This window comes from Coturnix japonica, chromosome 4 (assembly GCF_054131305.1).
Source record: "Coturnix japonica strain WE chromosome 4, WE-NBRP24, whole genome shotgun sequence".
Classification (NCBI taxonomy): Eukaryota; Metazoa; Chordata; class Aves; order Galliformes; family Phasianidae; genus Coturnix; species Coturnix japonica.
In genome coordinates this window covers 83550382-83572953 of record NC_140666.1, presented here as the reverse complement: position 1 = coordinate 83572953, position 22572 = coordinate 83550382, and the positions used below count along the sequence as shown (strand labels likewise).

Sequence of the window (22572 nt, the reverse complement as noted above, 5' to 3'; positions counted from 1 at the left end):
TACTTCCTGTATTTCCCTTCAGTAATGTTAAATCCAACGGGAACATTCTAAGACCTCTGACTGTTGCAACCTGACTCCTAGCTACCAAAAGCAAAAATTACAGGCACAGAAGTAAAGACAATAAGTGTTCAAGATTTTACTTGTTCCTTTACTTACATTTTGAACAGACTGTGTGACACTGAATTCAGAATTCTATTATTAACTTCCAATACTACAAAGAATTTAACTTCTGCTATCAGTACTTGCCTTTCTTATGTGCCTATTTATTCACCTCCTTCTCTTGCAGGGGTGTTCCAAACAGTCATACTACCTTATCTGGATGACTAAAAGATTGTTTTGATGTACATACAGAGAATACAATCAAAAGCTACAGGCTGAATCAACTGAAAACTGCTTAAAATTATTCTAAGATGTATTTCTAAGTTAAAACTTGTCTAGATACACTGCTTTCAGTTTAACTACATGGAAATTAATCTGCTCAGGGCAACAAAGATGGTGAAGGAATTAGCAGAGAAGACACATAAAGAGCATCTGAGATCTCCTGGTTTCTTCAGCCCATAGAAGAGAAGTTGAGGGGAGGCCTCATGGTGGACTGCAGCCTCCTCCCAAGGAGGGCACAGAGGCAATTCCTGATTCTCTCTTCCCTCTGTAGACCAGCTACCTAGATAGGCAGATGTGAGAATTGTGACTTTAGGTCTTAATAATCCGGGAAGGAAAAACCAGCCTGAGGAAAGTCAGAAAGGGAATATCTACGTTACATGACATGACACTGCGGAATTTTGGGCAAGCGCAGAAATCCAAAATGCAAGATAATGATGCAAGACAGTGCAGTACTGACTGCAGATTCCTGTCAATAATAGTCTGGAAAAAAATCTGTAGCATATAGAACTGCAGAATGCTCAAGATTAGTACTTCTTATTTGACAACATGAGTAAAATGCATATCAGATAGAAGACTCAGAGCAGAAAGGAATTTTGTGACCAGTAGAATTGTATGTTATTTAGAAGACAGTTAGATCACATTCAATGCTTTGTCCTCAATATCTACGTAGTTGGAGACTTAGATTTGACTCGATTTTTGGTGAGCAGGGTATTCTAAGATCATTTCTACTGAATTAATGTATATAGTCAGCGTTCAAAATAAATTTAAAATCCATCTCCAAAGTGAGAGAAAGACAGCTTTTTATCAAAAATAGTAGGTATACTGACAGGACACTTTTCACTTAAAGCACCGACAGGGCTCCTTGGGCACTTTGCTAATAATATATCTTTAGATACACCATTCATCCTACGTGTACATTACAAGACTCCTAATTATTCTATGCCCATTCTATTGCTTGCATCCCTAGTGGAACACTAACATTGGCTCTTGCTATGAGATGCAGGAATTTCTCTACAGACCTGCAGGTAGTCTATGATCTTGTTACCTCACTGCTTTTGTAAAATAACTAGAGTTGGAAAAAAAAATCTGGAAATAAATGTTCTGTTTTTCCCTCTCAAATTGAGCTGGGAAGTGTTTCTATTACCAGACTAAGTTCTCAGAAATTATTGTACCAAATCGGACTGTGCTACTCATTACAGTTCCATGGTTTTCACTTGATGTATTCAGAAGATTTCCTTTGGTCCCTTTGGGATGAGGATAAAAAGCATTCTACTTGTTATCAGACTTACATTATGTTCTAAGATTGCAAAGAAAAGTGAAGTTAATGTTTCAGTTTGAATGAAATATTCAAAATAAGTAATAAAAACAAGTTAATATGCAGTGCAACCAGATGCATTATCACTGTATCTGATACTCACTGGATGTCATTAAGCCACAAATTACAACGAAAAACAGAACTGTCACCAATTGTTGCCAAGAATATTTTCTTACAGGTCTGATGTCAAAACACTGTGGTCCTGTAGGGCTTTTCATTTGCCCAGCCTGAAATGTGATTCTTTTTAAGCAAAAGCAGGCAAGAATAATCAAAGTGGTTGAGCAATCTTCAAAATCTTCCTGAAGAAAAATCTGTACAGACTAAATAGATCTTTATTTATTATATAGTCTTTATTACACTGACCTAACTCTAATTTTTAAGTAAAGTGGTGTGCAAAGAGTAACAGAAGTGTGGAAGATTCTTAGTTGCAGGAAGTTTAGTTCATTCTAGAAACAGAAAAAACAACTGAGTTTGGCAAAAAGATGGCAAAACAAAATACAGAAACCATAAGGAGAAAAATCATATATATATATATATACAGAATTGCCCTAAGGTTCTTGCCAATGTGTACATCTCACTATTACAGAGCTTGAGATGTTTGGAAAAGAGGTATCCTTTGTTCACCCCACCTCATCCTTCTACAGCTACACAGAAATCCCATTTCTTACTCAAACCCTACTGCCACTTTTGCTTTCCCAGACCAAGTCAGTAGCAAGAGATCGCTGCTTCTTTTCATCTCCAACTACATATTTGTCTATACATTCTTCTTGATGAATATTTTGGATACTAACTTCAAATAGTTTGACTTAACTATTTGCTAAGACATTGGGAATTGGGATTACAAAGCTGAGAAAAGAAAACTAAGAATAGATGTGATCCCCAAAATGAAAACACACCTTTTACTAAATGCAAAACAGACTTTAACACTTGGTAAATAAACCTCAGTAGACAGTAAAACATTTCCATAGTACGGGGAATAACTCCATGAAGTCCATTAAGCATTCACTCTCATCAAGAACAAAAATTCACATACATCATGCTTGTGATTTGAAGGTTCATATTTTACTCCCTACTCTTCCTCAGCTTAACATGTGATACCTTTACCAAAAAGTTTTAAGATTCAGCATATTAATAACAGTTAACTAAAACAGGCTAAAAGTTCCCAGGAATTAGGGAGCAAGACTTCAGACATTTTGGAAATAAGAGCTGGAAATAAGTTTGCAGCCAGCTGAAAGAAAAGACCATTTTTCTATTAATTAACATTGTACTGAACTCCAGGGTTTGGATACAGAATTTTGCAAGTGTTCCTGGCGAATTGGGTGCCATATTAGTAGAATTCAGTGAACTTTTCCTTCCTCCCTTTTTAAAATTAGATTCCAACAAGCGACATGAATATAATCATTTTCTATTCAGTAGGCCTAATCTGTAATTTTTCAATATTAAGAGCATTATTTTCAATATTTCCTTCCTCTGAAATCAACCAAACAAAAAATCTAAACCAAACTACTTACCGAAGACTTTCTCAGCATACCCGTATCTGTATTTACTGTTTCCACTGAATAAGATTTTCCAAAATACTGTATGAGACACTCAAAAGAAGGAACCGTGTCACTGGAGTTTATCAGCCACGCCGCAATTCTTGGATCTAACACGACGCTATCAGCAACTGCAAAAATCAGTTATTTCTGACAGTTAAAATATTTAAGTTACCTCCCAGGTAGGTAAATACTTGTATAAATTCTTGTAAAATGTTGTCCATGTCTCCTGTAGACACAAATCATAACTAAACCTAAGATGACAAATACCTCCTAGCAATCGCTTTTAAGATCTATAACATATGAATTTATGAGTTCACGTGAGTACGTAACGCTTTGATCTCAAAAATCAGACACTTGTGTCCTGCAGAACCTTGTTTATGCTGCGCTTTCTCTTAGATCCACATAGCACTGAACAAAACTAGTGCTATTTAGTGTCATATGTGCTGTAGTAATACAAAGAAGAGAGGGGAGAAGCTAATCACTGGAATTTTGAGAAACACCTAAAGATAGATGTAAGCACCTTCTTAAGCAATCCCTAAGTAATTAAGTTCAAACAACAACCCACAGGTACATACTTATATAAATTAAACAATTCCCAGCTATACAACCTCACAGACTTAATTAGCTCGAAGAAAGCTTAACGTCCATAACATAGGTGACAGCTACAAGACTAGTCTGATGAGAACCAGATTTGTTCCTCTCTGCTGATTTAACTGCTGCTGAAAAGCAATTTGTGTTGTAGCTTACCAGATGATATGGAACAAAATCTTTTCCCCCTGAAACAGCTTGGCCTGTGAAGATTTTTTATGTAGCTCATCACCCCTTTCTTCAAATACCAACAGTTGTTCACCTTGGAAGCTAACAGATGCCAAGGAGCAGCCACAGAAATTGTCTCATGGACACCCTGCTGAGTGAACTACTAAGAGATTCCTTCTCTGATTGGGGGGGGGGGAAACCATCTTGATTTTGAATCATGCATCTTAAGGAAATAGATGAAGCCCTAAATTCACTTGGAAAATAAAATTTAGGTATGTCCCTAGGACTTTTACCATTCCTTCAGCAGGAAATAATCCCTACAGTTATTAAATGAAACTGACACAACTGTACTGGACAGGCTTGCAATCGACTTAGATGATGCACTGTGAAGAGGCAGACTAATAAACAGCCTCACTGAGGGGCAGTAACACTCCAGGCAGCTGATGGCTGTTGGACAGACATCCAGAGGTTGCAGTTAGGCTTCTCTTCAGAAGCTCCCCAAGAAGGATATTCTCTTCCACTGTATGTAACTAACCTCTAATCTAGTTGCTTCTACCCCTCTTAATTTTAACACCAGAGGCGCAGATTATAGGATTAAATCATAGGTTAGACAGTTACCTTGTTTCCAGCTAATTCCATTACCATAAACTTGAAGCACTGTCTTCAGGAAATCCTTTGCATTGAAGCAGATAACTGGAACTTTGCAACGTAGTATTTGAAACAACACCTGCCTGCACAGAGAAAGTTTTTGAATATGCACTGTACTGCTATTAGGTTTAGTTAATGCCTTTAATTTATATTTTTAATTAGCAAGTTGTATTAAACTGAACAGCTAATACAAAACATTTATTAAAATAAGAAAATAGTATTGTATTTGAAAATTAAATTTTCAATTCAATACCTGAACCTTCATTCTGTACTTAAACACACTAACAGATGGCTTACTATGAATGCATAAAGAAATCTTTGACAGTTAGAATTAAACACAATCTTAATCCAAAGAAGCAACTTGCATCCCTGTAATGCTTTAATGTACCTAAATGAGATCACAGAAGCTTCTAATGTTACTAGACAATCAAAATTGCTGTAATTGCCTACTGTTCAAAGGCTGCTTAACACTAGTATACTCCATCTCATTTTTCCATAGTTTCCCATTCTTTTTTGGAGGCATCTGTAGTTCCTGTATCCACGACGTTTGAAATAGAAGTATACATAGCTTTTACTAATCACAAATGTCATTTTTAGTAAGCTTTATTTCAGACAACATAAAAAGATAATTCCTTATTCCTTAAAGGGCTTGTGTGTTGATTTATTGTTAATGAAATGAAACCAGTTCTTGGACAGATTTAAAATCTTTTTATTTGAATTTTTTTTAGGTCATAAGGTATTTCTGAGTATATTGTAGAACCACTATTAAACAACCTCACCATTCTTAGAAGATATGAGCATTTAGAAGAAGTCTATAGGTAGAACATATATTTAACATCTTTATTCTTGAGTTTTTATTGTTCTGAAGGACTTCAAATGCTAAAATTCAGTTGTTTACAATAAATCAGTTATTAATGAAAATCATAAAGCATTACGAACAAGTATTGTTATGTAACTTATTGTGAAAAATCAGTCCAATTCCTCCCATAACAGGATACCATTTCAAAGTTAATAAGGAGTAAAAATGGATTTTGGTTATGCTAAATGGAAGTTGCCAAATGGAAGTTCAAACTAAAACCAAACTCAAAAAATTTAGTCCAAATATTAAACAGATACAAAAAATGCTTTTATAATTTGGATGTTTCACTGTTAGTGGATCATAACAAAATCTCATTCAACATCTCAAAAATCATCCTAAAAGCCTATTGCTCTCTGTGCTCTGAAATCAAATATATTACCAGAGGTCAAAAATGCTATTCACAAGAATGATGTCCTGAGATTACCATGTAAGAAATGCAGTGCAGGAAATGAAGTTTAGATACAAAATGAAAAATGATGACATTTGTGATTTATGTTTTTTGAGCCATATCACTGTAGGGCGTTCATACAGCATTTCTAGGTGAATATATTAATATTTTAAATTCATATAATAATTAAGGATTGTGTATTACTATGTTAAAGGAATATCATCACAACCTCCTGCAAAGAAATCATCAATATCACTGTTGCCAAAATCACACATAAAGCAAAATGTTGCTTATTCTTTCATACTCTTACCGAGCAAATTTGCTGTGAGCCTGTTCTTGTTCCCAAAGGGAAGAGCATTCAGTTTCCAAATAAATGAATTTATCACTTTGATTAATGGTGCTCCGAGTACTGTCAGCTGAAGAGATACTGCGGGAGTGAAGGCGATCTGTTCGACTCTTCACTAACACAACAATTCCCTTTACTGACGAGGTTAAGGTCTGTGAAGCATAATTACAACAGTGTTTCCTCTGACAGATTTTATGCAATGCCAAAAAAATTTCCCAAGTATTTTACAATATGAACATTACAAGGTACAACAGTTAGTGTATACACCATTGGCACAATAGAGGAGTGCGCAAATACTTCATCCTTAAAAAATAAAACAAACACCACTGTGACAGGCATGGTAGAAAGAAAAAACATTTAAAGTCTTGCTTGATGCACGCTAATGAGTGCTTAGCTCAAGGGGTTCCGATTGCTTAAGATTTTGCTTGGTAACTAAGAATAAAAGGCAGCCACAAGTATGAGGATTCTCTCCTCCCAAAGCAAGAGCTTTATCTATATCCAGTTATACTCACAGTTCAAATAATTTTGCAAAACTATCACAAAAAGGCACGATTCACTAACCTGCTCTGAATTGAGCTGCGAAGAACCATCTAGAAATATCAAAGTAGTTACAAAAGCCACTGCTTCTTTTATATTTGCAATCAATTCTCTTTTTTCTTCATATCCTAAACTCCTGATATCACAAAATTCATTTCCAGAAGGTTCTGCTTGTCTGGAAGTCCAGCTACATCTACTTTCATTTGAAATGTGTTTCTTTACAAGTAATCTTTTTTTTCCCAAACAATATGTAGGCAACTCTTCCTTTCTTTTAAGGGAGGCAGCTAAATTCTTTTCACCATCCACATTTCTTTTTTCTACTGTAAGGTTATTTTCTCTGTATCCCCATTTAGGAGAGTCTGATTCCTGGTAGTTCAGTATTTTGGTATCTTGACAGCAAAGTATTTCTTTGGTATGTGCTGTGCTGTCTATCTCACCAGCAGGACTTGTTTGAGAGCTGGCAGCTGATTTTAATAAGGCAACTGTGGAATCACTGATCTCCTGGAAAAATCAAAAAATGTTCAGTGAACCAGTTATTCAACTTACTAGGAAACACAAAAATAGACATACATGAGTTCATTCAAATAAGCTTTTCAGGAAGCGATGCACTACAGAAAAAAACATTCATGATAACATCAAAAAAGAGACAGTTTAAGGGAGACGTATCACACAGGCCCAAAGCACATATGTAAATGATTTTATGCTTGTATCCTTAGGTGGGGAAAACATCAGCTCAGGACTGAATGTCTAACAACTGTAGACAGACAGCTAATGCACTCAAGTATATTCTCCAGTCAAACTGCAGAAAGTTTTTATTGTTTAACACATAGTAGAATTTGAATTAGGACATTGAAGTAATTATAGAATCAGCAGTAAGTAATTATCTTTTAAAACCTCAAAAATAGGAACAAAACAATTTTAATTAACAAGTCAGAATAATAGAGCTGAATAATGATTAACCACAAAGCAGTAGCAACAGCTTCTGGGAGGAACCAATCATCTATTAGAAATAATGGCATAGCTAGAAGTAAATAACTGGCTTTCAAAGTCAGAAGATATGGTTTCATAATTTATGTAGAATAATCTTGTTAGACGTTGCCAAGTCAAAATTTATCTCCTCAACATTACAGGAAGGGTTTCCACTACTATATACAGTCATCTATTGCTTAAATCATTCTCATCATGCCCACCTAAGAGCCAATTAAATTTGCAGTAAGCTACCGCATGCCAAAACTCCTAGATGGACTTGCAGAAGCACAGAATAATCACCAAAGTTGGAGTAAGGAAGGCTGCAAGATTTGCAGCTGGGATAGGGCTTCAGTTTTAATATCTGCAAATCACTTCACCGACTCAATAGACCTCAACCACAGCCCAAGTTGGGACTGTTCCAGTTTGCCATTTCCATTCTTGGACTAGCACCTAAAATCATAGAGTTGGAAGGGACTTCTAAAGGCCATTTACTCCAGCTCCCCCACAAATAACAGGGACATCCACTGCTAGATCAGATTGCATAGAGCCTGGTCAAGCAAGTCTCCAGGGATTGGGCACCTCTGGGCAACATGTGCCAGCACCTCACTGTAAAAGATTTCTTCCTTATGCGTACTTGTATGCACATTAAATAAGTTCAGGGAGATAATTCAACTGAAAAATTAAACTCCCTAATTTGAAGGCATTTTTCTTGTGGATCAGCTCACTTTGACTGTGAAACACCTGGTAGCAGCCTATGGAAGCACCAGAGATGGGCAGTAAAATAATATTTTAATCTTCACCCACACAGCTGCTCTAAGGATATTTAGTAAACAGAGTGATGTGTTAATTTAGAACAGCTTATAGAGAGGATGTAAAGTCTAATGGTTCTGTTCTAGACCACCTGGGAATTATATAGACCATGCTGGTTACAGATGAGAGGATAATTTACAAAACATAAGAGCCACTTCACTACTGTTATGAAAAGCTTTTTCCAGTATTTTGCAAGGTATTTTCAGATGCTAGTGATTATTCAGCTGTAGAAGTTCGAGAACATTTTCAAACCAACATTAACTACCTGAATTTGGGAACATTCTACATTTATTTCTGATCAATCTATCAGAAAAGACTGTATAAGCAGAGCAAGATTAGGGGCAAGACTGTAAGGCAAATAGATAGCAAGTACAAAATAAGATTAAAGAGGAAAGTTATCTAAACCACAAATGTATGCAATGTACTGCAACACAGTTTGTTATGGAAGAACTAATCAATAACAACTTCAAGTCTTTCACAAAACAAATGAGTTTTTCTTAATGATATTTTATCTTACAATGTGCTTGGCCTTTTCATTTCTCAGACCTGCATCCTTATCACCTAGCTTATCTTCCTTTGTCTTCTCCTTACCTTTAAAAAAAAGAAAATATTTTATAATGTAAATGAATCTGATCAGTGCATATAATTCAGCTTACAGAGTGCTACATTACCAGCCTTGTTGCTTAAGTTAAAATAATTCCTATCAAGTTTTCTGTGGCAACTATTTTCCTCAGTCTAATGCAATTCATGTTCCTCATATATGTATGGAACTTCTTGTGTTACAGCTTTTGCCTGTTGCCCCTTATCTAGTCACTGAACACCGGCAAAGAGCTCAGCCCCATCCATGTGACTCCCACACTTTAGATACTTACAAACAGTGATATTCAGAACAGCATAACATGTTGTTAGGTAGTACTATTCTCAAAAATATTCTTCAATAAAATATTTTATTTGTATATAGATCTGCTGCATAACGTGGCCTAGAAAAAAACCTGACCGTACCCCACTGAGAAGTTACTCTTATCATATTGCTCATCCTTGCAAGAGAATGGGCATTTTAAGACCAGACAAAAAGAGAAGGCAAGGAAAACTCAGATATCAAACTGACAAAAGGCAAGTCATGACCAGCACAACAACAGAGCAGGGTGGCTGTCAGTGCTGGGTTTAAGGCAGATCACCAAGCATAGTTGCTAACCTGGGCCCATCTCTGAACTACCAGTGATATATCAGCCTAGAGTTATTCTGAAAGTTTAAGCGAGGGTTTGTAATGTCAGGACTTTGCATAATGTTGAATGAAAAGGTTAAGAGCCACCTTCTCTTTTTCTTCCCTCAACAGCACCCAGGAGCCCAACAAGAGGAGAAGTAAATGAAGGCTGGAATAAACAGATGAAGGGTAACAGGCAAGCAGTACTCAAAAATTCAGTAAGCACAGTAAAAGAACCTCCCTGAAATATGTGCCTCTGCTGTCTGTAATTACAACTCTCATCTCTAGATACTTTTACTGCCTAGGAAATAAAAAACAAACAAACAAAACCCACTCATGAACAAAATACATTATTCCCTTCTAGCTCCTGGTCCAGAAATCCTGCTGATTTCTGCTATAAAACTTGCATTACCAGCAGCAAGACATTCTGAATCTAAAATGCTGCTGTTCAATAACAAAGCATAAAGAAATCAACTTCCTTTCACTGAAACTGTTTTTATTATTATTATAATGTTTTGAGTAGGTAAACCAGGATCCTGTATTTAAAAGACCATTACTTTCCCCAAAAGAAACTAAGCAAATTACTTAATATTATAGGCATCTCACACTGCACAACCTGTTACTTATCTCCAGTTCTGTCCCACATCCAGTACTGGTGGGATGCAGAAAACCAAACCTAAAATTCACTCCTCCACAATAATAAGATTAAAATTTAACAATGATAGTAACATGATTTTGCATTCAGTGCTCTTAACTGCTTAAAATACCTAGACTTATTCTTAACAAGTTCACCCTCCCGAGAAAATAAGGTTTATTTTCTCTCCTTCATCACACTGTATTCAGTATGACATATGTAAGTGGCTAAATTCCTGCTTTATGTTAGGAATTATCACTAGATGGCAGTAGAAAGCCATCTTTGCCTTCAAACTTCACAAAGCTGGGGCCTAAAAGTGCTGACACACCATTAGCATTATCTAGCTCACTCTGCCTCTGGAACTTACATCCACTTTCCCCCCCAGAACTGCACACAGAGCAAGTTGGTAACAACTAAAAGATTCAAGTAAATGCACACATTTACAGTATTAGTTAATTAATAGTTAGAAATTCTCATCTATATTATTGCCACAGAGCAAGGACAGGTTAGGAAGGAAAACAAATGCAGTAAAATTCAGGCTAACAGGGATATCCCAGTTCCTTGCACTGGCACAGCTTAACCAGTAAAGACAATTCAAATGCTACAGTTCTTTCTTAATTCTTCTTCCAAACCTGGAAACTTGCACTTAACAGGACCAAAGGTTTGGTGTTGTGTGTTTGCATTTCAACCTTTTTACTCTATTTCAATTGAAAAGAGAGACACTTAAGAAGGCCAAGACTTACTCACTCTGATTGTTTGTTCTGCTAGTCTGAACTCCTGCAGGAATTGACTGCAAAGCTGACATAATCCTCTGAGCAGTATCAGATAAAGGCACCTCAGAAAGCTCACATCCTATGTATGATGTGCAATGCTCCATTTTTATGATTAAACCTAAACATAGAATGCACATATGAATTATGCATTATATCAGTCAGAAACCAGTCTGTACTTTAATTATGTTCAAGTTAAAGGCAAAATACAAGGACCGTGTTCAGCCATCCGTTTCCCTTCATAGATATAATTTCCCCCCTGACATGCCCATAGCATGCCCCCTCTCCAAAAGCAGATGCTTTTCCACTTGTCCTGAAGCCACATCCTACAATACATACAAAATACTTGGAACCACTAGATAAAGTGCATTTGGGAGAACTAGAAACAAGGCATCCAGACTGAGAGACTGCTTGACTTTATCTAGTTAGATCAGTACAAAGCTCAGAACTTACCACAAACACTAGGTACATAAGCAGCATTTTCAAAGGATTAGAGGAAGTTCATTCACCACCAAGAACTGCTGTTAAGTAATATCACTGCTATACAAATATGTTATTCTGATCTTCTTTTACTAAGTCCTGTGCATAAATAGCCTTCCAAGTCAAGTCTAACTATCAACAAGATGCCCTTATCTTTACACAGAAATATTTTTCTTAGTTCAAGAACACAAGCAGATTGCCTACAGTCTTACTTGTCCAAGAAATTACTTACAAATACAAAAAAAACCCTATCAATAGCCATCAAGCCACATTAAGTTTTGGCTATTAGCCGTCTAGCTCAAAAGAGGTAATCCTGTTTCAATCTGTGTATGCAATAATCTAAAGCTTTCATAATAGCCTGAACTGTAGATGTTGTAGAAGACAAAGAGCATCTCTAAACTCGTTAGTGAGAAAAAAAACAGCATCACATGACCAACCTCCAGCAGAGCGCTCAAGAACCTTAAGCAAAGTAAAACAGTGAGGCATTTCTAAAGTCACAGGATGTTATGTCAAACAAAATAATGCACTATGCAGTGAGAGCTGCTCTGCAGTTTGATACTATGCAGATAGCAGTAAGATTCTCCTTTCCCAGACATTCCACAGGTCAGGAACATAATCTTCTCCTAACTCCTAAAATTAAGTGTTTTTTATTATTTGTATTGTTGTCTTTGTACAGAAGGTAAAAACATCTCCCATAAACAAGCAGTAGCCTTCAGATTCAAACTCTGGAGCCTATCAAAATGAGAATCTACAAGATTAAAACTAAACAAGACACCATTCATGAGCATATATTAAAATACAGACATGCCATAAAAACTGACAGCACTGAACTGAATTTAGCATTTGGCATTTAATAACAAACAACATACGGATCTAAACAGCATGAGAAGTAAATATAAAAACACCAAACCAATAAGCTAAAAATTATACATTTCAGAATAAGTTACATAAATGTAGAAATTAAAAGCAAAGTCAAAATATTTTTAAAATACTACTACTGAAGCTGAAGCTGATTTATTAGTCTTCATCAATATGTGCAACACTTGAAAGTAAGTAGAGCTGAACTAATCAGAAAACAACAGTCTGGAGTACTTTTATACTATAAAAGCATATTTAGTGCCCTTAGTCCATTAGGAAGCCTACACAAAGATTTGATAAGCAGTCTTAGTACCAGTCTATGCAGGAGTATGAAGACATCGCTCAAATGCCTGGCAACACAAACTAGAGAGTAAATACTGCGTAAGGATATTCCCAAAATGTCCAAAAGGTAAATTAAAAAGTCTCTCTTTGAAAAGTTTGCTATCGGTAGGGACTAATCTCTATGGAGAAGACATAAATTAAGTGATGACGTGGTGGTCAAGACAATGATGGTCTCGGTACTTCAAACAGATTCTTGTATATTTCAATACATTTCCATATAAAAAAAACAAATCTCAGAGGAACTGTAAAGCAGGATCATATGATTTCTTCCTTGGAGGACTTTCCTCTACAGAAGGAAGCAAATTACCATTTATGTTCTGAAATCTGGAATCCCTCTTCATGTACTGAAAGTTTCTTACCATGAAAGAAAACTAATCTCAAGGGTTTGAAGCATTCCTTTGCACTATGCTGTACACAGTGGAAATCAACACGCAGGGTAGTAAAAGAGAAGTCTTTATACAGTTCATTAAAGCAACTTATGTGTTAATTAATATTGAAGAACTTGAACCGAATGACCAAACGCCACAGCCATGAAGCAGCATCTAATCCAAACATGGTAACTGTGGCAGCTAAACATACACAGCAGTGATAGATAAATGTTCACCTTGATAAGCTAATACTTATCATTCCAGAAACTTGTAGACTGTTTATACATTAACTTTTTTTTTCAATATTAAGGAATTCACTGGGGGTGAAATTTTCATCTTCCAGACCACTGGCTGTAGCCTCTGCCTGCTGTTCAAGCTTCTCCACCATCTCTTTCAAGTGGTTCTGATCTTTGAAGAAATACACATACAAGTTCCTTTCCATCTGACGCAGCTTATCGGATGCCAAGAAGTTTCTCTTTGACTTCAAATCAGCAGTAAGATCTACAATGAGTTGATTTAGTTTACTTAAATCACCTTCCAGTTGATGAAACTGCTCAGTAAGTTCCTAATAAAAGAGATACAACAAAAACATTATATTTGTATCCTTAATGCACGAGCTGAACTAGAAACATGAGAGTCTTTCACTTTTGGAAGCCTTTTTTTAAATAAGTGAAAAATAATTAAATTAACATATGATAAACCCTGTATACATAGCTGTCGAGCTGCACGCATCTGCATCAGGTTATGAAAATGTAATGTAATTTACTTTCTTGCTAAAACAGATGAATTAAGACTGTAATAACCTGTCCTCCAACTATATAGATGGTTGAACAACGTTGGCTATGAAGTCTTCATTACTAGTTAAAAGGGAACAAAATTAAACAGAAAATGAATTCAATGTTAAAATGAAATAATTACAAAATTCAGTTCTCCCAATTGTCAGTCTTCTATCAGCTCAGTGTAGCCAGGCTAGTGACCTACTTGCACATTACTTCCTTATAAGAATTATTTTTCCTTAGAAACAGTAGCAACAGAAAAAAATGTGTTGCTGTTGTAAGTTACTTGAATCAATAAAGACAACATGGATGGAGGCAATAACCTTTAAGCCCTAAGAAGGCATTGTTCCAATTACAAACAACTTCTTTGTAAAACTATTCTTTATGTTGTGAATAGAGTCAAATATTATTAATTATATATTATTAAATATATCTTATACAGCACATAAATAAGGATTGTGGACCAAGTGAAGGCTTCTGTTGCATTTTTCAGCTATCTATAACTGCTTGCTATAACAAAACTATACTTAACCCTATTCCCCTTCAAAAGTGGCTGCAAAAGCCAACCAGAAGCTTTGTCATAGAACTGTTCTGCTGAAACTATCCTTCAAAAATCCCAATATTTCTATTTTTTACAAATGAGCCAACGCAGCCAGACCATTATAAGGAGACAAATCATATTATTCGGGTGAATATTTATATGTATTTTCCTGTGGCATCGTAGCCAGAAGATATTTTCCACACCATAAATCTATACATGACTGTAACTGCCTCGGAAAGAAATTAAGGGTTAGATGCCACTATTACTTCAAAACCAATAAATTATTGCCTGTCATCATATGCAAAATCCCACATTTGCTAAAAACAACTACCTGACCACCATCGTTACACTAGTAAGTTTGTTGATGACATGTTGTGACCTCTTTCTTCCTACAGTCTTTATACCTGCCTCAGTAAAAGAGCACAACAGGCATGGATACAAACATTGAATAACAACATAAGGACATACCCGACTAATGAGTAGAGGCCGATTTCCTCCACAGTACAGAGAATCACGAAGAGCATTCACATCACTGTCCAGTTTGGACAACAAGAGAGTCTGCTCCTGGGAAGACGCTGCTAGCTGGTCTTGTGCTGTCACACAATCCTCATTTAACTTCTGAGCCATCTGTTCCAGGTTTGTGTATGTTTTAAACAGCTGTTTTTTGCTTTCTCCTTCTAAAAGCTGGTAAAGCCTGGAACAAATGAAGTTAGATACAAGCATTTTTAAGTTATCTAAGCACTATTAGTCAAGAGAAGATTTTCATGTTAAGAAGTTCAATACACAGATACAGTACTAAGGAATATGATAATGGGCAATATTGGTGGTAGGTGGATGGTTGGATTAGATTATCTTAGAGGTCTTTTCCAACCTTAACAATTCTAAATTAGACTGAGGGCCAGCAAAGTACAGAAGTGTTAAGGGCACTGCTGATGTATAATGCTGTATTTCCCACTGATTCCATAATTCTGTATGTGCAAAGGTCATGAGTGACCCACAGGACTCCAAAATATCCCAAATGGAAAGTAACAGCAGTGAAATCCTAAAGTCACAGTTAATATGAACTTTATTAATGCCAACTCATTCAAGAGGACAACAACACATGCTTTTGCAAACTTCTTTCCTACATTTTAAGCAGAGCTGAGAAAACACCACAATTCCACGGCCAGTAAGAAACACAAAAAAATCTTTATGAAATTTTAAACTTTACTGTTTTCCATCTTCTGTCTATGGAAAGACTACTAAGGAATTCTACACTGAGTTATATGAGTCATGCAAAAGACAGCAGTATTTTGCAGCACTACAGCCACCTCTGCACATTGAAGTCTCCAGGAGACTTTGGAGAATCACTGAGCCCCAATTAGGAATCAGTGCTTTTAGAAGAGAAGCCACATTTCAAAGGCAACTGAGTTTATTCTATCTACTGCTTATAAACCATTCAGGGTTTACAACTCTGTCCTGAGTAATAAGGCCTTTCTGAAGAATAAAAGTGAATAAGCAGCCAGTAAACACTTATTTAATCACAGAAAGACTCAATAATAAACCTGAAATAAAACATTACAGTTTTTCAACACAGACACGATTTGGGTGAAATGAATCCCACCTGATTCTGCCATTCTTTGCTCAAGACTAAATTATCACTTAATGTAACAGCTACTTAAAAAACCACTTTAACAGTCTGTAGAAGGGGTAAAAGCCCACGATCAAACATCACCTATTATTATAGAACATACCTAAAGAAGAAGTTTAGTACCTCAAAGAACACAATCCTGCTGTACCACCTGCGATGCAGGAAGACTGAATCACTTAAATGGTGATAAAAAAATCCTATATGAGCAACTGGATGCAGAAGCCAGGTGGCAAGACAAGTAGTATCTATGAGCTAAAAGCATTTATGTTCCAGTTGTACCTCTCCTCCATCACATAAATCACATAAGGGGTTTTGTAGGCTGAGCAGATGAGGCCATGGATACTGACTGGGATATTACTAATACTAACAGCTCTCTGCACCTGCACTTCTGGAAAAGCTTTCAAGATGTCTGATTTTGCTATAAACATTTGTTTGATTCTCAGTATTGCTTAGGAATGCTTTGGCAATGTTAACATCTCATACCCTGAACGCTTCAGTTCTTGGGGATTTCAAACATTAACTAGCTATGGCAAGTAACTAATAACTGAGACAGCTCCCCTTACCTGCGCCTTTATCTTCCCAACTTTATTCCCCCAGAGAAGTCAAAGTTCAGTAGTGACTTTAACACTTACCTACAAGCGAATTCATCCTTTGAACTAATAGCGTTCCTTGGCTTTTCAGGTTTAGTTTCCTTAGATAAGGCCTCTAGTCTCTGTTGCATCTCATTACTGCTCTGTTGCAGAGATTCTATCAAATCCTCGAGCTGACAGCGGATATCTTTGTGTTTCTTCAATTCAATGTCATAGGCCAGCTGAATAAGATCAAACGACACTTTCTGTCTTATCAGATGGCTGCAGATTTCATCCCGTTTAGCAGCAAAACGGTGCTGCTGAGCAATCTCATGATCCAGGGCTGCCATGAGCACGGGGGCAGTGAACAGCTGTGCACGCTCTTTCAGAAGAGAAGGCAGATCTTCGTTGTTTATTTGAGCTATTTGCTGCTTAATGGTAGAGACTTCATCATTTAAACTAGATATTTCAGCCTCCATGTTTTCTTCCTTTCTGGTTCCCTGCATAAAGCAAAACATATCAATCCATTCATGGTTCTCTCAGATTTTTGTTCACTTTTCTCTGTTCTGCTTCCCTAACACGTTTCTTCAGTTCACACAAGAATCATACACTTCCATTAAAAACCATCTCAATTAAATGAGAACTCTGCAAGCAGCTTTACAGAACTTCACAATATACGAGGCAAAAACAGGTTTAAGATGGTAGGCATCGTATATATTTCAAGAAATAAATTAAATCTGCTCTACTGCAGAGCCATGAAGCAGCTCATTACAGAAGAATCGTAGCTGTATTTTAGTTCACACCTGGATTTCAAACAGATCTGGCTGAAATCTCACATGCAAAGTTGACATTCAGCCAGATGACTCCAAACACGGCCCATCACAACTGACCTTTTCCAAATGGCTCCAATCAATCCAGCACTACATGCCTGGCACACCAATGAAAACACAGCAACATAAGGCCTCCAGTTAGTCCATGTTAGGCTCATTTTCTTCCTTCTATTACAAGTCCCTCTCATTCTTAACTATCACTAGTCACACCTGCCCATCACTCAACGAGATCTGTGGGATTTCAACTACACCATTCATTGCTTTGATATCTAAAACATATCACCATTATGTGTCCACATTATAAATTCCCAAGTCATTGAACTAAAACCTGAGAGCTTTCTTTCCTACAGGGCTTACTTTCCTACAGGAAATACTAACAAGAATATATCACATTAACCCCCTATATGAAGATTTAGTTAAAGGTTTTGATTATTGCACAATGGAAATAAAGCCATTTGCCTCTTACCTTGCTGTGCAGGGATGGCAGCATGTTCACCGCACACTCTATAGCTGAATTCAAGCTCTGTTCTTCAGCCTGCAATTCAATGAGCTGACGCTGAGCACAGATGTAGGCTGCCTGGAGGCTGGCAATCTCCTGACTCTTCCCACAAGCTCCAGCAGTCCCACGTTTGCTGATGTCCACACGCTCAGCGTTGTCTTTGTGCACGTTTTCAGCCAATTCTGCCCTATCCTGATATAAATGTCTTTTTGCATACGAGTCAAGTGCTGCAGTGCACTGCTCTTCCTCAGCCAAATACTTGGCCAAGGAAAGCTGGGAAAAAAGCACTGGCTGTAAATCTGATCCTTGTTCTGAAGCAGTGAAGATTGAGACCAGTTTCTTAGCTCTATCCACAAGAGACAGCAGCTCAGCATTAAACTTATTCATCGCCGAATTGAACAGTTCCAGACCTTCTTTCACGTCTTTCTGTGCTTCTTCCTCTTTGATTTTTAGCGTCTGTAACGTGCTGCTGTTCTCAGAAATCATCAGCTGAAGCTTATTGTACCGATGGACTGTGAGATTTCTCATTTTCTGAAGACTTTGGAACTCATCCTCTAATCTCTTCAGTTCCTCCTCCTCCACTTGGCTGCTGTGCCCTGAATCCGATGGCTTACAGGTTTTAAGGGCTTCATCCAATGCGTTTCCTTCTAAAATGGGCCTTCCAGACTCCAGAAGATGATTGAAATCTTGTAGTTCTTCTTCAGATACGACGTGCTGCTCATTGACACTCCCACAAAACCACTCCAGAAACGATTTGTCTTCTGGAGACTCAAACAGCCAGTCGAAATCTTCCCCATTGAGCTCACTGGCTTTTGGATACCCAATTTTCTTAAGAATTCCCACAAACTCCTTCCCACAGCTCATGATTTAAGTATGTATGAAAGCAGAAAAGATCCAAATACGTGGAAAATTTCTAGGGAATTATTCTAGTGTGGGCTTTTATTGGTCATTTTAGGAGCATTCAGTATTCTAACAAGAAAGCGTCTGCACAGGAAACTGAAAACAGCAGATCACACCACAGAAGCAAACGCTACCGCAGTTGTTAGTAAGACCAGAGTGTGATTTTTATTTCAGGGATGCCTGCAGACATTTTTCTCCAGATCTGATAACCGAAACGTTTCTCGACAACAAATAAACCCCCAAAATTTGCAAAAATATATCTTTTTGCATAGAGAATGTCACTTTTACGCTAACACCGAACCCTAACCTAACTGCAACGCCGTTCAGGCCGAGGGTTGGGCAGAGCTACTCACCGCAGCACGGGGAAGCGCTCGGGCCGCCCTGTGGAGAACAGGGATCAGCGCGTGGCCGTTATGGCGCCAACGGTCAAACCGCCCGCCACGCGCCGCTCCCGCGCAGCCGCCCTCCGCTGAGCCGCACTGCGCATGCGCACCTCGCCAGCCGCGGCCTGTCGCACTCCTAAGGCCTCAATGGGGTACGGCCGGAAGTCGGCGTGACGTCATGTGGGCGGGCTGTTCTCCCGCCTTTGGGTCTCCTCAGAGAGGGTTCTCTCAGCGCTGCGGTTTCAATGCCCTTCTTTATTTTCTTTTTTTCCTTCTTTTCTTTTTTTTGAGGCGACAGACAGCTCTTAGCAGTGATTGCAGGAGCTCTTGTGAGGGCTTTTTCTGAGCAGAGAATCCAGTAGAGCTGTTACTGACAGTCGGAGCACCTTTTGTTAGACGCTCCTTAAATTTAGCCTGTTTCCTGTTTATATTTCACATGCCACGTTTTTCTGGTCTTTCCTATTTGCCTCACTGTACCTCCTTAACTCTGTCACTGAGTTTTGCTTAAAATTCACAGAATCACAGAATTAAAAAGACCTAGAAGATCATCTAGTCCAACCATTCAAGGTCTCAAATTCAGGATTTGTTTGCTCTATTTGTCCTGCTTGCTGTTGTTCCACCACGCAGCTTAATTATGTTGTGGTTGCCATCAGAGAGCACCTCTCCCACTAATAGCTCTCAAATCAGATGCTCTGCGCTTCTGAAGACTAAATTCAGAGCTGTGTTTTTCCTTGTGGCTTCCAGGGCCAGTTATTCTAGAAATAAGTCACTTCGTGCATCCAGAAATTCTATCTATTTCACCCTGCTGAGGCACTGACCCAGTCTGTATGTGGGTGGTTGAGCCCTCCCACTACATGTCCTAAATGTGCAGCTCGTCTAATCTCACTTAATGCAGCTGTTGGGATGAATCAAGGCAGGGAAATAAGCAACCTCTGTGGGAATCAAATGTTGTTTCTGCATTTAGAATAAGATAAGAATATTTTATTTCAAGGTCTCATTAGAAAAGTGAAGCAATTTGTAGTTATTAGGTAGAAGTCATAGGTACAAAGACTGCAGCTCCTGTCTGTCCAGCTGTCTGAAATAGAACTACTGGTTTTTGGTGCTGGACAAATAAGACCTGAGTAATAAAGGATCCAAAAGGGAGAAGTTAAAATAACAATATACCTGTATATTCTCACGGGAGGAGAAAATGTATGGGAGACAAGGTATAAAAACTGTAACATCGTGTCCATAGGTGCGTTCTGCCATCAGGGCGCCCGCCATTGCAATCGCGAATAAAAACTGCTTTTATCAGAGATACCGTCCTGACCAAAAATTATTGAGGATATTTCCAACACCTCTCAGTGCAGCTAAGGCTGATTTGCACGAGGTTTTTGCACCTGAGTCGCCTGCAAAGTGCAGTATGGTGATTGATTATTATGTTTGATAATATACATGAAAGTGTTTCTCACATAAAAAAAGATGTGAACAAAAGCAAATTTTATAGTTTCCTCATCTAGAAACCTTCCTAAAATTCCTCTGACCTGAGAGCAATCAAGCTCTGTGATTGAAGGCCACATCCTACAAGTAAGAAGATACATCTGAAAGAAGAGGACTTCGTACAGTACCTGGACATTTGCAGCTACACCTCCAGATAGATCCCTGTGTGAGCAGCTTCTCTCATTATTTCCTCTCTCCAGACTCAAGCACTCCCTCGTGGCCTTACAGATAACATCCATCCACATCTGCTTAGCTGGGCCAGCAGGAATGGACTCCAATTCTGAGCTGTTTGGAGCTGCACAGGTGCTGGGCAGCCTCGTGGAACACTTAGCTGGGTCATGCCAGCCTTCCAGCACAGGAAACAATTTGCTTCTCTTTCTACCCAGACATGAAATTTTCATGCAAGTTTTCACCACTGATTATCATCGCAGCCTCCATCCTATCTCTGCTGAGTCAAATTTGGTCAGAATTAGCCTGAAGGTTCAAAAGTTATCAAGGAAAGAGGAGGGGAACAGATGGATGAAAGAGGAATTGACGGACAGCATGATCTCATAATCCCCGCTGGCATCGAATTCAGGCTGGAATTGAAATATTTTAGGTCAGAACACTGTGCACTTCAACTTCTCATTTTGGAAGAACAAGCCTCTAATGTGAAACAAATTTTCATTTGTTAGACCGTGGACCGGCTCTTAGGGGCAGAGATTAAACAACAGCCCTCCCTGCAAACATGTTACAATCGTATCTTTGACGTTTCTTACAGTCCCTTTTTCCCATCCAGCCCCATACGCTTCACTGTTTCCTTCTGCAGCTCCTTATGGGTCAAGAATGTTTTTCTCTGATTCATTTTTCTTTTTCTCGGTTGTCTTCAGTCAAAACATAATTAAAGGCTTTACCTTACCCTTTTTTTCCATTCCAGGAGCAGTTGTTTTGCATCTGCGTCCGAGCACCAGAGAGGCTGCTCAGATAGTGTGTTGTATTTACAAGCCATTTTATGGTGGATTCCAGCAGATTAAGACACAGGCTTTTCTGGAAGGATGTCTGCAAGCTCTGCACTGTCCCACCCGTGCCATGTTGCATTTGTTCCACTGCAGAACATGATGTAGCTGTGTCTGGTGCTCACTGAGAAGCTATCCATTACCCACTGGGCCAGGCTGCGAAACACATCGTATCGGCATCACAGCTGGTGAATATAAACCCTCCCACTGAGATACATCTGTAGCAAAGAACTCATATTGAAGGATTTTGCTCGTTGTAGTTTTAGCTTTGGGATTTGGTTTGGTTTTGTTAAATAACAGCAAAGACATGGAGTTTTTAGGTGGTGTAACAGTGTGGAAGCTTTTTCATTGGGTATCATGCAGGTTTTTGGCCAGTAGCAATAGGATTTTAGAGAGGCCTAATGCAGATTGCAGGAGTGCCAGACACTGAAACCACTTTCAACAACCTCTTCTAGAGCAAGCATCATTTTATTTATAATTTAAGGTGCTTCTCCATTTGAAATGGAAAGGTTGGAAGGTGGCTGCCCCTCTCTTCCTGCTGGAGATTTTCCTGCCTCATACAGAACCAGAGCGATTTCAAGTGCAATGATTTGGAGCAGGCAGCAGCGCATCTCAATCTGCGCTTTGTTTTACAGGCTGGTTTGTCTTCAGACGTTTAATAGTGGAAATTTATGCAGCGCCCGTGATTATAGACAAATAACCTTAATGACTGCTAGGGTTACATTGGGCCAACATGTGTAAAAGATATTTAAATTGAATTGCACTCC

General features: G+C 38.1%; 2 protein-coding genes across 8 annotated transcripts in view; both read right to left on the bottom strand.

Moving 5' to 3' along the window:
- POLN (DNA polymerase nu) overlaps positions 1–19381 on the bottom strand; it is a 76554-nt gene extending 57173 nt beyond the window's left edge. For 4 of the 7 annotated variants that reach the window (XR_014945540.1, XR_014945541.1, XM_015862891.3 and 1 more), the window contains exons 1-7: positions 19302–19381; positions 11133–11276; positions 9065–9138; positions 6793–7269; positions 6196–6383; positions 4609–4721; positions 3208–3362 (exon numbers count right to left, since the gene is read on the bottom strand). Coding sequence is in view for 5 of the 7 variants with exons in the window: in XM_015862891.3 (XP_015718377.2) it covers positions 3208–3362; positions 4609–4721; positions 6196–6383; positions 6793–7269; positions 9065–9138; positions 11133–11262 (1137 nt within the window). In the remaining 2 variants the exon portion in view is untranslated. The remainder of the gene's footprint in view (positions 1–3207; positions 3363–4608; positions 4722–6195; positions 6384–6792; positions 7270–9064; positions 9139–11132; positions 11277–19301) is intronic. The other 3 variants (XM_085545819.1, XM_085545820.1, XM_085545821.1) reach the window with 2 other exon arrangements.
- HAUS3 (HAUS augmin like complex subunit 3) lies at positions 12467–19381 on the bottom strand. The gene is made up of 4 exons (XM_015862896.3): positions 18016–19381; positions 16783–17219; positions 14989–15214; positions 12467–13768 (listed from the first exon to the last, which is right to left on the bottom strand). Exons 1-4 carry the CDS (start codon positions 18910–18912, stop codon positions 13490–13492), a joined length of 1839 nt encoding a protein of 612 aa, XP_015718382.2. The 5' UTR covers positions 18913–19381; the 3' UTR covers positions 12467–13489.
- Positions 19382–22572: the final 3191 nt, after the last annotated feature.

What these genes read in the sequence shown, in the direction of transcription:
- HAUS3 (XM_015862896.3), bottom strand. Translation starts at nt 18,912, where the DNA reads ATGAGCTGTGGGAAGGAGTTTGTGGGAATTCTTAAGAAAATTGGGTAT. An exon ending in TGCCATCCCTGCACAGCAAG is followed by an intron (nt 17,220 to 18,015) that starts GTAAGAGGCAAA and finishes TGCTTTATGCAG; the next exon opens with GGAACCAGAAAGGAAGAAAA. An exon ending in AAGGATGAATTCGCTTGTAG is followed by an intron (nt 15,215 to 16,782) that starts GTAAGTGTTAAA and finishes CATTTGTTCCAG; the next exon opens with GCTTTACCAGCTTTTAGAAG.